The sequence below is a fragment of the Passer domesticus genome, chromosome 5 (genome assembly GCF_036417665.1).
Source record: "Passer domesticus isolate bPasDom1 chromosome 5, bPasDom1.hap1, whole genome shotgun sequence".
NCBI classification, from domain to species: Eukaryota; Metazoa; Chordata; class Aves; order Passeriformes; family Passeridae; genus Passer; species Passer domesticus.
In genome coordinates, this window is record NC_087478.1 from 20,054,586 (window position 1) to 20,072,058 (window position 17,473).

At 36.9% G+C, this 17,473-nt stretch overlaps 1 protein-coding gene and 1 long non-coding RNA gene across 5 annotated transcripts in view; both read left to right on the top strand.

The window, feature by feature from the left end:
- The window catches only part of POT1 (protection of telomeres 1), a 59,647-nt gene extending 50,305 nt beyond the window's left edge, over positions 1-9,342 (top strand). For all 4 annotated transcript variants that reach the window (XM_064422227.1, XM_064422228.1, XM_064422229.1 and 1 more), the window contains 5 exons: positions 19-154; positions 2,702-2,796; positions 4,577-4,668; positions 6,804-6,909; positions 7,934-9,342. In XM_064422227.1, coding sequence (XP_064278297.1) covers positions 19-154; positions 2,702-2,796; positions 4,577-4,668; positions 6,804-6,909; positions 7,934-8,046 — 542 coding nt within the window. In that variant the 3' untranslated portion in view covers positions 8,047-9,342. The remainder of the gene's footprint in view (positions 1-18; positions 155-2,701; positions 2,797-4,576; positions 4,669-6,803; positions 6,910-7,933) is intronic.
- Positions 9,343-12,468: 3,126 nt separating this feature from the next.
- On the top strand, positions 12,469-15,267 carry LOC135301790 (uncharacterized). The gene is made up of 3 exons (XR_010363525.1): positions 12,469-13,177; positions 14,328-14,389; positions 15,082-15,267. It is a non-coding gene; the product is annotated as an uncharacterized LOC135301790 (long non-coding RNA).
- Positions 15,268-17,473: the final 2,206 nt, after the last annotated feature.

Below are 17,473 nucleotides of genomic sequence, written 5' to 3' on the forward strand. Positions count from 1 at the left end.
TTTTTTGGCTTTTAATAGGTGGAACATTAAAAGAAATCTGGAAACTTACAAAAAGATTCAAGTGCGTTGTTCCTGTGAGATCCACAGAAGATGACCTTGAATTACTAGATCTTTCAGCTCCTTTTCTTCTAAAAGGGAATGTAAAATATTATGGGTAGGTTAAAAGTATTTGTTGATATTTCACTAGTTGCAGTAATAGCTAGCATTTTCTTCAGTAGTTCATTCTGCAGTGTTTGAAGGGATAATTAACCCACAGATTCTCTGTAAAATACATAGCATGATCTATAGAACTGACATCAGGGATGTAATGCCATATCATCTGATAACAGGTATCAAAGGACTGACTGCAGTTTAGCTCTTGATCTATAACTCTTACACAGCACTCCACTTTCAGTATTGTCTGTGGTGCATGGGCTGGGCAGTGTGCTGTGGAAATGGAAACACACATGGAGTGCAAAGTACCTAAAAACCTCTTCTTGTTCAGATCTTCCATCTTCTGGTCTCATTTAGACTGAAGTCAAAACATATGCTTTTAAAACTGTGTGTATATATGTATATATATACACACACAACATAACAGATAATATTTAAATAGCCTGTCAATTTACAAGTCATTCTCTCTTAGTGTTGGGAAAGCTTGAGGTTTGGAAGCAGTAAGGGATTTTGGACAGCCTCTCTTACCATTTGTAACTTACTGTGATCCACAGCACTGCAAAGTGCCTTAGCTGTTGGTGGATGTCATTCACTGTAGAGATGACTTCAACAGGTTTCTGAATTCCACAGTTCCAAAGCTGTGGAATACAGTACCCACACCTAGGCCTGGTATGTGTGATCTGCTGTGCAGTGCCATGTTCCTGCTCAGTGAGAGCTGTCAGCAGTGTGCCCCCTGAGCTGCTGAGCTCAGAAATACCAATCTCCTCCATGCAAGCTGCTGAGTAGTAGCAGTTCAGGCAGAGCACTGTGCAGTGGGGAGCTATGCTGGGTCTGCAGGCAGTAAAAACATTTCCATGCAGAAATATTCCATGTTTCCTGTGAACCCTAAAGTTTCCCATAAGGGGCCATCCATAAAATGAATACAGATAATTGTTTCTCTCTGTATATATAGTTTTGACCTTTACAGGTACTGCTGTCTACAGCTTTTTTTAATAAAGACAGTATATGGGTACTCCTGCGGGGACACGATCTTCACCAATACAAAGTATTTGTACTTTGCTTGTACTTCCATAATCCATACCATTCTCCAGCTATACACAACTCACCTTCAGACGTTGCTCTCTTTGCAAATGGTTGGACTATAAAAGTAAATGGTTTGTAAAATATTCAAGAATGAACCTCACAAATATGCTGACATTTCAGAGTTATGTTTCATGCCCATTTTTATCAGTGGCATATACTTAGCAAAGTCTAGGAAAGGTTCTGTATGGAAGAATGAATTATATGTGTGTGCATTTGCATGTACATTCATTTATATATAAAAATAAACACAGACACACTACATATAAAAAGCAAAATTCACAGTTAAATTAGCTTATTGGAGTTTGAGTGGGTTTTTTAAAGGAAAAAACTTAGATCACTTAACTTTATATCACTTAAGCAGAAGTAGTTTTATTAATTTTTATTACATTCTTTGCATATAATTCTAAAAGATAATAAATGTTATTTCAAGCTCTAACTGTAATATACTACTTTGGAAACTTAATTTGGAACAAATTAGTTTTGTTCTGTAATTCATTCCTTGAGGTAAATGGGAGCAACTTTGAAAATAGTTCTTCAATATTTCCACCCACTTGCAGCATTATCTTACTGTGTCACATGTAAATTTTATAGTAAGTGATGTAAATATGGCAGGAGTAAAATAGTTTGTTTTAACAACTCTCAGTTAATATTCTCAACATAGGGAAAGCCAAATTTCCCCTGTAACTCTGTAATGGGTTTAGAGTATGCTACAAGTTCAGATTCATTACTGCTTTTACAAAGTGAGAAGTAGTGGCATATGAACATATGTTTAGCAGTGTCATGATCTTAGAATCATAGAATGGTTTGTGTTGAAAGGGACCTCTCATGATCGTCTAATAATGCCTTGGGCACAGCCACCTTGCACTACACCAGGTGGCTCAGCTCCCTCCAGTCTCATCTTGAGGTATGGGGAAGTATACCTTGAGGTGTACTTCCAGGTATGGGAAATCCACAGTGTTTCTGGACAGCCTGTTCCAGAGCCTCAGCTCCTTCTTTGTGAAGTGGTTCTTCTTGCTGCACAATGTACATCTACCCTCTTTCAGTTTAAAAATGTTGCTCCTTGTTCTTCACTACAGGCACTGGTTAAAAGTCTCTCTCTGTCTTTCTCATAAGCTCAGAAATACCAGAGAGAGGCCACAGTAGGGTCTCCCCAGAGCCCTCTGTTTTCCAGGCTGAACAATTCCAGCTCTCTCAGTCTTGATATACTGTTTAATTCCTGTCTAATCACTGAAGTAGTCTTTTCCATATTTATTTCTCCTCATGGATAGTTCAAAAACAGCATTAAGGGTTTTGTTGTGCTCTAAAGCTGGTGTGTCTGGTAAAATAGGTACTTCAAGCAGCAATAGAAATACTTCTGTACTTCCACTGTGTAAAAAAATCAGTTTTGGTTTTTTTCTGTGCAGAACACTTCTAGTACAAATACATCAATGTTTGGTTATTCTCAATCTCTTGTTTTAAATGCTAGGTGCAAGCAGTGTTCAACTCCAAAGCCTATGAAGAATCTAAGTTCCATTGCAGCAGAACAGCAGCCATCGTGGGAACCAGCTGAAATAGCACAAGGTTAGCTGATGTGATACTGTCCTGAAATACTTTTGTGTCTTGATTCTGAAGTGTTCATGTGAAACAGTTTGACTTGCAGTTCTAGGTTGCAGTTTTGTACAGAAAGCATGTAATTATGGTCACGTTGAAAATGGTGCTGTAAAATTCATTCACCTTTTACCAGTTGAAATAACATAGTTACTTTTGGACCTATTCCAGTATGAATTAAAAGTATGAATATGTTGACTAGTTTCTTTTACCATTGGTATCATTAGTAACACTTATGATAGTGCAGATGTCAAGAATTTTTGGTTGTAGATCTTGCCTTTAAACTGTACATACTTGCAGAAGTTATTCTTGCTTTTCCTTTTGTAGATACTGTTTTTCTGACCTGAACTAAAGACAGTCATATTTAATGACTCCTGCAAGTTACTTTTATCTTCTGTAAACTTCATGTTCCAGAGAGTCTGCAAGAAATAATACTCAAATGAAAGGAATTATTCCACAACAATTATGTGTATTCTGTGCTTCATGTGTTCCTTGTGTTACTATATGCAGTCAATGTGTTAAAATTAGGGAAATGGAGTTTAAAACTTTACAATGCATTAAGGAAAAAAGATATTTGCATGTTTATCAATTCATGTTCTAGCATATTAAGTTATACCTATCATATCTAGCAGTATATCAGTTTGGTAAGCACTTTCTAAAAGAAGAAAACTATTTGAGCAATACAGTGATTTTCTTAAACTTTCATAATTGTATCCTTTTAAATAATTGTGAAGTAATATTTAACTGGCAATGTTTGAGATTTAATTCTCAAAATGAAAACAGTATTATTAATGCTTGTAGTAATTACATAGCTTCTGAACAGAGCGAGACATAGTTCTCCCAGGATTTTAGAAGCTGTGGGAAACTTAGAGGAAAGAATTCAAACAATTATTATCTCTCTTTCTGTAACCATTGTTTGTAGATATAGTTCTCCAGAGTGTGCTATTCATAGTTCACCAATACTGTGAGAGAAGATTCTTAAAGGCCAGTCAGGTCTTAGGACCACCATTCTGCCAGAACTGTAGATTTCTAATAATAAAGTGTCTTTTCATGCCTTCTGAGTCTCTGTCACCTTTGGCTGTCCCCAGTACCCCTTCAATGATAAATGCTTCCTGACAGTTACACTATTTGATGTATATTTTTCTTCTCTCATCTGTATTTTGAGTCTAAATTATAAACCTGCAAGTCTATCAGATCAATTAAACATAAAATGACTTCCAGTTTAAGTGGGTGTACCCAGAAAAGATTGATGCAGAGCAAGAATACTTTCAGGACTGCCAGCAAAGTTTTTTTTTTCTGAACAAGCCTGGTAGCTTTTACTACATCATATCAAGTAAACTGTTTTCCTCAGAAGATAGTTTTCAGGTGCATTCTTATTTCCACTGAATTAAGAGCACCTCTCCTTTAATCTCCCATGGATAAAAGAACACAGGAGAGGAGGATCCTACTAAGATCAGATCTAAGATCTAAACAAATATTATATTTTTTTGTTCACTAGCATGGGAATAAGTACTTTAAAAATCTATGTGTTTTTATAGGCTCATCTATTAAAATGTTTCTAGGAAAATTGTAATGTGGTCTCAAGGGATAAATTACATTTTGCTGTCAGACATCAGAGCCTCTGTGTTAATTTATACTTCTAATGACAGTATTCAAAGTCAGTTGCTATTAAAAGTGGGATATTGTCAGCTTGAGTTGTTGTAGATTGCCTTGCATATTCTCTCAGAGAAATATCAGTTTTTCTTTCCTTCAGTTTTAGGTATTGAACTGCTCCAGTATGTTTTTGTTATGAAGTTTACACTGGTTGATGAAACAGGATCACTAAATGCTTACCTTTTTGATCATGTAAGTAAATCTAGGTAAAGGTAGACATTGTAGATGATGTGAGTTCAGATTGTATTTGTTTTTAAATGGCATATGTATGTGCACAAATATTCATTCTGTGTTACCTGCAGTGTTTTGTGGTAATAATTACAATATTATAAGTTAATACTGTACAGAGTATAGAATATTAAAGCACAAAGACAAAACTGAAGCTTGAAGATAGATTATTTTGTATTTCCATAAACTTTTATCTATTTCTTTAGCTGAATTTCTCTTTTATTGGCAATGTTGAATTATGCAGCCTGAATGCTGTGTGAATGATAGGAATGTTTCAGGATTTATGCAGCTAACTTCTGCATCAGTTTAAAGTCTCCTTACCTTTTTTTGTAACTCTCAATAGAATCTCTCCATTCAGTAATGCTCAGGTTTTTTTGTTTCACATGATCATGAGGTAAGGATGCCCTCTTTCCCTAGGCAGCTACATCTGTACAGATATTTGTCTTGGATTTCAGAAGCAGTTTATTCAATTACTTTACTAACCTTAGAATGAACCTATCTTCAGTTTTCTCTGAAGTAACTTAAGAACATTCCTGCTACCTGAGACACTGAAGACTGGATGGTTTTCCTGTCATGGCAGCGTGGGTGTGACAAAATGGGACGGAAAAAGAATTTAGTGGGATTTTTTTCTGCACAGTAGTGTTGTTTAATGTGTATATATCTGCACATTTTCCACCATTATATTAAATTACTTTGAGTGAGACTTTAAAGAGAATTCTCTTCCTTGTTTAATTGTATTACTGTAAGTAAAAATAATATGAAAATATGTTCTTTCTTAAAATACATGATGTTTAGCAGCAAAGGAGATCAAAGACTACAATCCCCATTTCAGCCAGTCATCTTTTCCTTCTACTGTCCTTTTTCCTTTCTATATAAAGAAAAATAAAACTGCAAAATGAAGTTGAGGGAAAAGATTTAAGCCATTTCTTGCTGCAGAATTCCAAAAATTTTTACTTCAGGGTGGCTCACTTTCTTAACAGATGCTGCTCAGTACTACAGTTTAGCTGTAGGAAAATACCCACAGTTTCCTCTGAAGTGCCAGCTGCTCGCATTCCTGCTGGTGGTGCTTCAAAGACAAGCCAAGAGTTTCCAAACTGCAGTCCTTAAGCACCACCTGAGAAGGAACTGGGCTGCTTTGAAGTGCAGCTTTACACTGGCTTCCAGTTGCACTTCCATAAGAACACAGTGCTTTTCTTTCCTCCCCTCCTTACAGGAAAAGTCAGTGAAGGAAAAAAATGAAAAAGTTTTATAGTCAGAAGAAGACTGAAGAGAGAGAAGAGAAAGTTATCTGTGTCATTTTTGCTGCTGGATTGTCCACTAACTTCTGATCATTGTCATTAAACATGTCATACAAAGATTATACAGAGGCAGATTATTCTGTATTTATTTCTTTTAACAATAATGAGAAATTACTACCAAAAATCTTAGCTCACCATGAGAAGTTATAAGATGATGAGCCTTTAGACATCCAAAATCAGTTAACAAACTTGGAAAGAATAAACTTGGAATTTTTTCAGTCATGCTTAATGTATGTAGTTTAATAATACACAGAAAATGTTTACTTAACATTTTAATGTCCCATTTATTATTTTCTGTCTCCATTCAGAAGTGTACCCCACAGTATGAGCCTTTTTTCTATAGTTTCTAAAACTACCAGCAAATGAAACTTGCACTAAGAGAATGCCACAAATATAAAGCCAGGTTGCAGTGCCCCTTGTTTTCAAGTGATTTGGTTGCTCTCAAGATGTGAGGGACTGTTGAGGGGCACTGACCATCCTCTCTGGCCCTAACATTGCCTGACATTGTCTGGTTGTGGAGGTTCATGAGGAATATCTGCCAGTAATGTGTAGAGACTTATATATATGTGCTTTCTGGGTGGCTGTAGTCCCTGAATACTCAGGGGTACTGAAAAAAAGAGTGTTAATTTTTTTTTTTCAGACAGCTTGGGTTTTTTTCTGTATCCAAACAGGTTTTTGAAACAATACTATTCTTCTGTTGTGTTACCTGATTTTAAATTCCTAAAAGAACACACAATCAAGGTTCTGGCTAATGATTTTTTACACCTCTTTAACACCTCATATTCTTCTGTTCTCTTTCAGGAGAAGTTTTTCCAAATTCCTGCCTCTGAAATCTTAACTAATAATTTTCTTCAGCAAAAGATGCAGATGACCATGAATGCGCTCTGTCCTCCAGGAAGAAAATTAGGTCAGTCTGCTGTTATTTTAAAAGGGGGGGTGGGAAAGGAAGCAGTCTTTCAATCTGCTACTGCATATGAAAAGTCTTAGAATTCAACTTAAGCACAGGCAAAACTCAATACAGAAAAATGCTGGAGCCTGAAAGCAAGGTTCATGTTGTTCTGAAGCATGTCTTTTATGTTAACTCTACCTTTGAGAAGGAAAATAAATGGTCCATTAAATTCTCATGTAGCATGCAGTGGTGTGTGAATACAGTCATGCCTGTGCAGCCACTAACATGCCATCTGTATTCATGGAAGTTAACCAGAACACCCTGTACTGAATGTCACAGCATGTTAGGGAAAATGGAAAGGAAATTCCGTGAATGGCACATGCTTTGGGTGATGTCCTACTTTTGATTGCACATGCTGACTTAGAGCATCCCTTGCAATGGGAAATATCCATGGAAATGGAGCAATACTTAATCCAAATCCATTTACAGATATTTTTGTGCAGTATATGTGTTGTGGCAGAAAGTAGCTCTGCCTAAACTACACATGTCCAAGGTAGATGGATGTGTGATGCAGCTCCAACCTCCAGAGCATACTCCAAGTACATGGCTTGTGTCAGTGACCACTGCTATCACCTTGGAGTCTTTGCCATACTTTAAAAAAGTTCTCCTGTAATAAAGATTGTAAAGGATTTTCCCTTTGAGACCAGTGAAATTGTCTCATTGCGACACGTGGAGATGAAATTTTATTATTGGAAAGTCTTTACATATATGTATTTTATACTGTGGTACGGCTACTGGGTCCAAGTGTTCTGTGGAGTGCTGGTGCAGGGAGGACAAGTCTTGGAAGACTGTCACTGAACACCATTTCAGATCTTGTGGGAAACTTAAAAGATACCAATTGGAATTTCAAAGTTAACAATTTTTCTTCACATTAACTATTGTATACATTTAGATATCCTGGTTAATATCTTGCTCAAGTTATATTTGCCTCCTATAAAAATTGGAAATGACTATTGAACAGTAATTTTGATTTTGTTGGTAGGTGACTTGCCATGGCTGGAATGCTTCATCAAGTCCTATAATGTCAGAGACGCAATGAAAAATCAAGTTTATTACCAAATTTTTGACACCACAGTTGCTGAAGATGTTGTATAGTCATGTGTTGCTAATTGGAAGTAATACAGTAAGCATCAGTTTCTGTGGGGGGCTGGGATCAGAGACTGTATTAAAAAAATACCTTTTTCTTAGGAACTTAACTTGTTATTATGATTTTTTAGTTTATATATTAATGGGAATGGGACTTATACTTTGATATGTTTGCTCTTTTCCTGGCACACACCTTTGTGATCTAAGGGCAAATGGAGGTGCTGAGCTTTTCACTGGAAGTTGCTTGGCTGAGGTTGATGGAAGCAATCTACTTTCCATCTGTCCTTCAAAAAGGCAGTGCTGAGGTTACTCTATGTTTGTGAATTTTACTCAGAAAAATCTAGTCAGGATGATGCCATGTGTTCATTTTTTTATTAAATTACATCAACAGAGGCAAAGATAAAAAGCTCTTTAGTAAACTCAGAATGCTTTGTGCCAGCCAATATTACTGTTCTCAGCTTGACAGGGAGGTTGGTTTTTAGAGACTTCCTTGATTTTGTACTGATATGTACATATAGAAAACTCCTCCTGTTAGTAACAGCTACATGTACCTGTTACTGTAGATTCTGAAGGGGTTGTGAACATGAGCATGTAGTGATTATCACTAAAATTAAAGTCAATCATGAAGGTAAGGTAGTGTAAAATTGTAAAATGGATATTGATATTTGGTAGATGCTAATGCTTCTGGGGTGGCCTTGTTGGGTACCAAAGGTGTTAGCATGTTTGTTAGCTGGGTCTGTATTTTCAAAGGCTTGATCTGCCTTTTCCATCCTACATAATCAGATTGTGTGCCTAAATTTGGAGATACAGAACTGATCTGATGCTATCATGGATTGAAAATTCTGCTGGACTAGAAAACTATGTGGTGGTTTTACTTTGCATTCAGAAGTCTCTAGGACAAGTTCAGGACATGTTTCTCTAAGGGTGATTAATGTAGAAATCCCTGTCAAATCAAATGCTTTCCATCAAAGCAAAATTACTTAGTATTTACAGCAGCTGTTTTTAAAGAACTTCAGAAGCAAGATGCAATATTTGTAAGTGGATTATTATTTTGATAGTAGATGACCTTTTATTTTTTTCATTTTTGGGGGCCATTTAATAGATTATGCAATTTGTCTTAAAATTTCATCATATATCCTCTGGTAATTTTCTTGTACTGTAAAAATTACACTGGGCTTATATGTCATAAGACAATAAGACAATTGTTCTTTATTGATCTGTGTATAGGGACAATGAATATTTAAAGTGGTGAGTGCACATTTCCTTTAAAAATTTTTAAAAAAATAAAAATATTTTGGAATTGAACTAGCAGTTTATCAGAGTCTACTGACTTAAAATCTTTTCTTGAATTTTTACATAAATGCATCAACAAAAAATGATTACAACAAATGAATATTATAAAACTTTAGACACTGGCCATACCCAAGTGTTTTCACAAGTTAGGAGTTAAATTGAAGGGAATTTTCTTTGCCTTTATTTTATATAGGGTATGAAAATGTGGATTTCTTTTTTAGATTTTTTGTTAACAATTCTGAAATATATTGATATTGTACATTTTTCTAAACAAGTCTTTGTAAAGTAATAAATAAAAAGATGTTTTGAACTTAAATGTGAAATAAATCAATTTCACTACATGCCTTGCCTGAGATCCCTTCCTAAAGACTCTACATATGCATGATTTTTTTACCATTGAATATTGTGTTTAAAATTATTTTAATTGAATAAAATGTTCAATAAAGATTCCTCCAAACAATGCGGTTTTTCTTGTATTTGACTTTTATTTCAATTTCATAACTGTGAAAACTTTGTCATCAGTAGAATTATCCAACATAATGCTCCAAATGACTGTATAGTTTGTTGGATTAAAATATACATGTTTCTATTTCTAAATATAATGCATAGAAATAAATTAATAACTACATATTTGTTCATACTAAGGATCACTGTGTAGGAAGGAATTACTGGACAGACTTTTAAAAATGACTCATTGGTTGTGTTTGTGTGGAGCAGTGGAAGTCACTGAGGTGGGACTTGGACCTTAGTTACTGTCCTGGTCAGTGCTGAGAGCTGTGAGTGTCTGACTGTGGGTGAAATCCTGAGATTGTGTCCTGAACGTGCAGCTCCTGCAGCCTCTGGTTTCTGAGGAATGAGCATCTTGGGCAGCAATGACTTTCAGCATTATTTACAGTTTTCTTAATTACAAATAAAAGTCTTATTTCCTTTGGTGAGTTTCTTGAACAGGTGTATAATTTTAGTTTCTGAAACATTAATAAAATTTCAAATGTCTACTCTAGTAGTTTTTTAATTACTGAATTATCTATTTAAATACACTCAAAATCTGAAACCAGCAGGAGATTGGGTTAATACTGGTGCACTAAGATCCAGTGAAAACTCCAGGCATGTCTTGCTGATTCCATATCTTTCTTCCTCCACATACATTCCGCGATATAGGAAAACTGAATCAAAATATCACCTTCCTACTAGAAAGGGAAAATATGCATGGAATGTAAAGTACATCACACACAGCAACATCATCAAGGGGGAAGAATATCTGAATATAAAAGGAGGAGCTGTGAGGGAGAATAATAGAACTATGAAAAACCAATAAAGGAACATGAACCTATTAATTGCTCCAACTATATGGATAAGTGCAAAAAAAGTGACAAAATTGTAATTAAAAGGAAAAAAGTGTATTTTCAGGGTAAAAAGAAAAGAAAACAGAATAGTTTTGGAATAGTGTTTTTATGGGTGCCTGTGTAATTTGGCTCCTTGAATTCTGTGTTTTAAAGGAATTTAAAAACTTAGGGACTTTGGAAGTCTCCAAATTGAGCTGAGTTTAAGCTCTTGGACATGTCATACTCTTGAAACTCCAGATGGAAAGACAGAATGTAAATAAACATATTGCAGAAACAAGGAGGCATTCCTGGTCAGTGACTGAACTTTCTCATCAGCTTTTGCATTATGGGATCCAGAGATTTACAGACAAGGCTTTGAAATGCTTAGCTTAATGCTAATCCTTTGCCTACTGAGCAGCAGGAAGTGGGACTATAAGAAGAGCACTGGAGCCCAGAGGATACAAGCTGAGGTTTGCAACAGAAGGAAGAGAGTTTATTGTCTTAACAGGATGAGTGCTTAGCTTTTCAGTACCAGTGTTTTAGATCACAAGAATTTATGCACTTTAGGTCACTTTTTGGCCAAGACATTGCATTAAGATGTAAAAGTGGCAGGAACTGGGATACTACCGTGTAGGGCAAGGCCAAATATTTAAATGGAGTTGTGAAAAAAATTAAGTAGATATATTTTCAAATTCTTCAGGTGCAGTGGGACCACTGCAAAAAAATGTTATTCAGTGGAAGAGAGAAAAAAAATCCAAATAAGAAATTATTTATATATTTATTCTGATTTTTTTTCAGAGGAAACAGACAAAATTCCAGAGGATAGTAGTAAAAACAATCTTTATGATGATTGGTTAACAATCTTTATGAGAATCTTTTTGGAGATTATTTAACAATCTTTATGAGACAGTTCGCTGCAGTTCCTGTTCACAGCATTTCCTATACATGAAATTCCCAGTAAGAGCTATGGTTTGGGAAAACATTGATCTGATGTTGGAATACCAGATCCAAAGTGCATAAAAGATGTGGAGCAGCACTGTACTACAATTAATGAATCCACATTTGTGGTAAAGCTGTGGGTGGACTTCACCCCAGAACAATGTGCTACAATGTATTTTTCCTTGTTTTCTGCTGCAACTCTGATACATGCCTACAGAGGTATTTCCATAAAACTGCTGTTTTGGGACCATTTGTGTACGTAAGCAGAGCAAACTGGAAATCTAGGAATAAATGTACATTTAATAGATACTTAATTTAAATTTTTTATAAGGATATATGCTGAACTGTGAAATAAGTGCCAGGAAAGAAAAAGGTTTTGAGTTTTGGTGTGCATTTTTTATATCAGCTGTTCTATTGTACAAAGCTTTAAGCATAACTTTGTTCTGTACCTTCTACTCTGTGTGTGTGCAGCCTGTGGACTGACACTGCTAAACTGACATTGACAAAAATACAGTTTTGTACAAGCTACACCTTTAGCATTGAGTCCATATTCAGCTGTAATTTCAAAGGCCAGCTATCAGATAGTTTTGAATTATGGAAGTGTGACTTCACTGAAAGGAGTTCTCTGGATAATGGCAGTTTATAAATGCTGCTTGAATTTTTTTCGTTAAAAGAGCAGCAAAACTGAAACTGAAATCTGCTGCTGGAACAGATTTAATTACAGATTTTCTTTCTTTCTTCTTCTGTCTGCAAATGATGCCTTGAGCAACGCAAAGCCCGTCTGAGCAGTGTTTGAAGTGACAAGTATGATCAGTCGCTGACAGGGCGTGTATTAACCAAAGGGACTCTTTATTGTTTTTAACAGGGGTGGGTAGGGGGCTTCCCCCACCCAGCTGTCTGAAGTGCTGTCACTGACATACATTCATTTGCTACTCCCATCTTGGAGGATACACTTTTCTAACATACTTACTATGCTAAAGGAGTAAAATCCCATTAATAAGAATGGAAACATGGGAGTGATTGCCTTTGACATAAGCCAGGGAAGTGGAGCTGTCACAGGCCATCTAGACATGCTGCCCTGGGGTCTCCCGTCACACAGAGGTGCCCTGGTACCTGCAGTGTCATGCTGTCCTGGCTCTGGTCAGGACAGGGGTAATTTTTTTGCTGTAGCCAGGAGTGGGCATGGCTGGGATGCAGAGTTCATTCTGTACCACTTCACATCACTGCCAGGGGTGGGGGAAAGGGACTCTCTTCTGAGAAGAGGTTCCTTGAAGTGGAGTAAGCAAGGCAGAGCGAGCTCTCTGGTCTACAATCCAGGATTTTTTCCCATGGACGTAATTTCTTTTCTTGTACCCTCTGTCCTTAGTATTGTTGCTGTTACTGTTCGTTTTCTTGTTCCCTTGCTGTTTCCAGTAAATTGTTCTTATCTCAAGTTGTGACCTTTGCCTTTTGTGTCTCCAATTCTCTTCCCCATTCTGCTGCAGGGGATGTAGAGGAGAAAATGGGAGAGACAGTGGAGCATGGTTTGGAGAGCCTTGGTGGGGGCACTGACCTGGGAATTGCCATTCCTAAACCATGACAAGTGTGTAAGTTCTCACTTCCCAGAAAACTGCATTTGACTTAAAGGAAAACAGCTGCTTACGTTACTTGCTGTTTTGTTGAGAGTAAACCAATGAGCTTTAAGAGTAAGGAGTAAAGAGTAAGGAGAAAAGTGAAGAATTGCTTTTTTCCCTACATGTCAGTCAATGCATCTGTTTAGCAACGTGCTGTGGCTTGGGTCCTTCTTGCAGGAAATAGAAGCAGAAAAGAACTCTTCAAAACCTTTGTTTGAAGGGTTGGGAAAGGTCAGAAATTACACATGAAAGAACAATGAGGAATGAGGAGTGAACCTTAAATATCTAACATGGCAGTTCTATAAATCAGATAATGTACCTTGCAAATCCTAATGCAGATCTTTTGACTGCCGTGCTCTATATGACTTGATGATAAATAACATTTTGAATATTATTCCAGTCTGTTGGAAGTGATTAACTAGACTAAGTCACAATTATATTTGTAAATTAGTTTAATTCCTCTGGGTCCAGTTACTGGAAATTGTTTTTATCCTTTAAAAACTGTATGGAAAAAGAATTGGCAAAATTACAATATTTGTCATTCACCAAGTGCCAGACCTACTCAGATCACTTTTTCTGGCAAAGATGGTATTCCACAATGATACCTTTTAAGTGTACCTTTTCACAGCAAGCTTTTCAAGGCAGTTTAAAAATAGCAATAATTTTCAAAACTCATTTGCTCTGCTGTAAGGTCTAGAAAGATGTGAATGTCTGGCCTACTTTTCAATCTGGGTAAAGAGGTAGCTGATGTGATGTGATGGAGCAGGGAATCCTGAACTCTTTTCTTAGGGGCTATGGCAAAGGTACTCAAGCCTTATCTCAAATATCGAGGTCAGTGGCTAATATGTGTCAGAAAAGCACAGAGCTGTACCAAATTCTCCTGTCAAGAGCACGTGCAACAAAGCAAATCAGAGTTGGAAATCAATTGTAATTGAAACTGTCACATGGAAAAATGGGACAGTGATATATTCTGCTTTTGGTAATTTAGCTTTGGTAAAGAATTGTCATCTGAATCTTAAATAGTAAATAAAAACTTAATCTTATGAAAAGCACAACAAATTTCTCAAATAGAGCAGAGTCCCCAGAGTAGGCACTGTATTGAAAAGGGATTTTTTTCTTATAGATACCATACAACTGCTTTATACCGTAGCATTACTGATCAAGGTATACATAACAAATTCACAGGTAACCAATTTTCATGTATTCAATATATATTCAACCATAGCTATATGTATGCACCTCTTTGGGAGCCATACCTGTATTGAGCTAGGAGTATTGGAATGTGTGGGAAATGCAAGCACAGAGAGCTCCCAAGGCCTCGAATGTACAAGCCCAGAGATAGAGATGGATACAGTGTTTGACCTAAGGCCTTGGAGAAGGCTTGAAGCTTTAGAACAGAAAAGTGAAACAGACACAAAGTAAGAATAAAGATTTGTAGTTTAAGCAGAAATACGTTTTAAGCAAGTAGAAACATGCCTCATATAAGCAAACAAATATGTTAAGCAAGATAGTAGAAAACAAAGTCTAACAATAGCACTTGTGAGAATTGGTAAAAAGTAGAAGATACAGCAATAAGTTTCTGTAGAGTTATCTAATTGGATAAAAAGGGATGCATTTCAGCAGAATTGTGTAAAATGTAGCAATTAACAATTCGTTTATGAAGATGCTAGCAAGCTTTGTGGAAGTAGCTGATTGGATAAGCAATTTATAAAATGCATTGTAAATAAAATTAAAATGGCTTCTGATGTACAGCTTCTCATGTGATGGTTTTGGATGCAAGAACCTTACAGTCTCACCCTCCCATGAGACTGATTTTACAATAAACCATCTTTTAACCACATCATCAGTTGACCCCATCTATTCTGTATCCCGAACAGGAGTGCACTGTCCCCGGGATTGTTCAAAGCTGAGTTCAGGTTCCAAACCTGCCAGCTGTCAACGACACCTGAGTCTGTGCCTGGGAATGCCAGTGAACACCAAGCTGGCAAACCCAGCCCCAGCAAACGCCGTGTGCTGGGCTGTGACCCACAGGAGGGGCTCCTCTGACTCTGACAGCTGCACTTCTCAGCTTCAAAAGGGACTCAGATTGCTGTCACCCCTCTACAATATCCATACTTAATAAATCATCTAACCATCCCTGAGTGTCAGTGCCTTTCTTACTGGGATCCCAAAAGAACTGGCGCCAGTATAAATCACCATCAATTTTCAAATAATATATCAGTAGTCTCCTGTTGGTCCTGAAATTGATTTTCAAAGGTTAGATATTAAAAAAATGAAACAGTTGGTCTAGATCTAAAAGAGAGCAGTGACAAGTTCAAAATAGAAGCAGCAGATTAAATCACAGTTTACAACAACTGTGTCTGAACAGTTTCAAAATACATATGGACAGCTGTGCATCTGTGCCCAGTACAGCCTCTAACTTTGCAGGCTAGGAGCAGATGCTTGCACTAAGACGCTGATGTCTGATGGCCATTGCTGCCTGAGATGTCCTGGTCTTAAAGACAAGAGTGTGAGAACTGAAAACATAATAAATCACTTGGAAAGTTGTTAATCCAAAAAATATGGCATGTTCACTGATGGAGCAGAGTCAGGCCCTTGATGAGATGTGGGATTTTGATCAACACAAATAAATTTGGGTATGGTCCATAAATGGTTCATTTTCCCAAATTAAGACCAGGAATAACATGGGGCAGAAATGTGCAGTGTGCTAGCTACCCTTCTGTCCCTAGCTGTGTGACAAACACACTATTTCACACTCAGGGTTGTATCCTTCCCTGTACTAGACACACACATCTTAACTGATTGTTGGTAATAGAGGTCTTGGGCATTTTACTCAAGAGAAGAACTTAACAATTAAGGCCTAATTGTACAATCAACCCATTTTGTATAGTGCAGAACCACAACCATATTTTTAAGGTTAAATCAAGCCCTTAGAAACTAGACAATCTGTTGCAACTTCTACACAGCTGTGCTTCAGACAGTGACACTATTATCTATTAATTCATCTAGTACTAAGAGACATGCAAGTAGATGGAAAGGGCTTCAAAAAATTGAGCAAATGAGTATCATATCTCTTATTTTAATTGTATTGGAAGTACTGCAGCCCAGAGATGTATATGCTCATTGAAAGAAAATGTTTTTTTGTTTATCAATGTGTAAAAGAAGGAACTGAGAGATTCTTCACAGATTTCTCTAATTCTGGTTATTATTATTATCTGCAGATACTGGAAAATAAATGCTTTCCTTGTAAATAAGATCTTCATGACAGACCCTCTAGCCCAAGCCTTTTACTCATCCTGTTTTGTAATTCAAATCTCTTTGGCATATATCTGGAGGATGTTTAAGCTTTTCATGTTTACCCTTATTGTTCTGGCAGCATCAGGATGCTTTTAAAGGGGAATCCACTTAAATATACACAAATTGAGGATGATGACCGAAAATGTGCTCTAGAGAAGAGACAAGCAGAGATGCAAGCACAGTAAGTCTTTCCTGAGTCCTGGACTGCTGTCCAAGAAAATGATGACATTTGGTTTTTTGCATGAGGTTTGCCATAGGCTCATTCATTTGGCTAGCTGTGTGTCCACTTATGCAAAAATCCAAAGCTCAGCCTGAGCAAACATATTATCTTATTAGAAGTACATCTGAAGCATTTCCTTTTTTATCTCCATGGACAGAAAATATCTGACTAATACATAATTTCTAAGCCAGTCTAGGCAGGAAGTGCAGCCAGACTTGGGAATCATGTGCCATGTCCCTCCCAAACAGGCATATGGAGACAGTCTCTGTTGAGTGTTGAGTGTGCTTATGATGAGATGCAACTCATAAATGAAACAGATGAATGGAGGGCATCTGAATGAAAAAGCCTGACTTTTTTCCCCCCTTACCTACTCTTATTGAGGCAGGGTTGCCTTGAGAACATTCAGAGAAAGAGGTTTCATCTGTAATAAAGCTTGGGTTCATTCCTCACCAAAACCTGTTGGATTATTTCATGCTTCCAGAAGTCATTGAAGGCCTGGCAGCTGTTCCTGACTGTCCTGTTCTGGAAATCCTTTCTGAATTTTAAGAATTTCACCATCAAAAAATGCTTAAAGAGCTTAATTGAGAATTTCCAGTTTTTAGATTAGAGTGAGTTAGAGGAAGCAGCTCTCTCTCCACACAAGCTGCTATGGTACTGGCAGCAAATCCACTTCCAGATTTACATTTGTACCCAGCTGTGTTCTCTTACACCCCCTCTCCAAAAGTTTATCATCTCCTCTGGATTTGAGCATG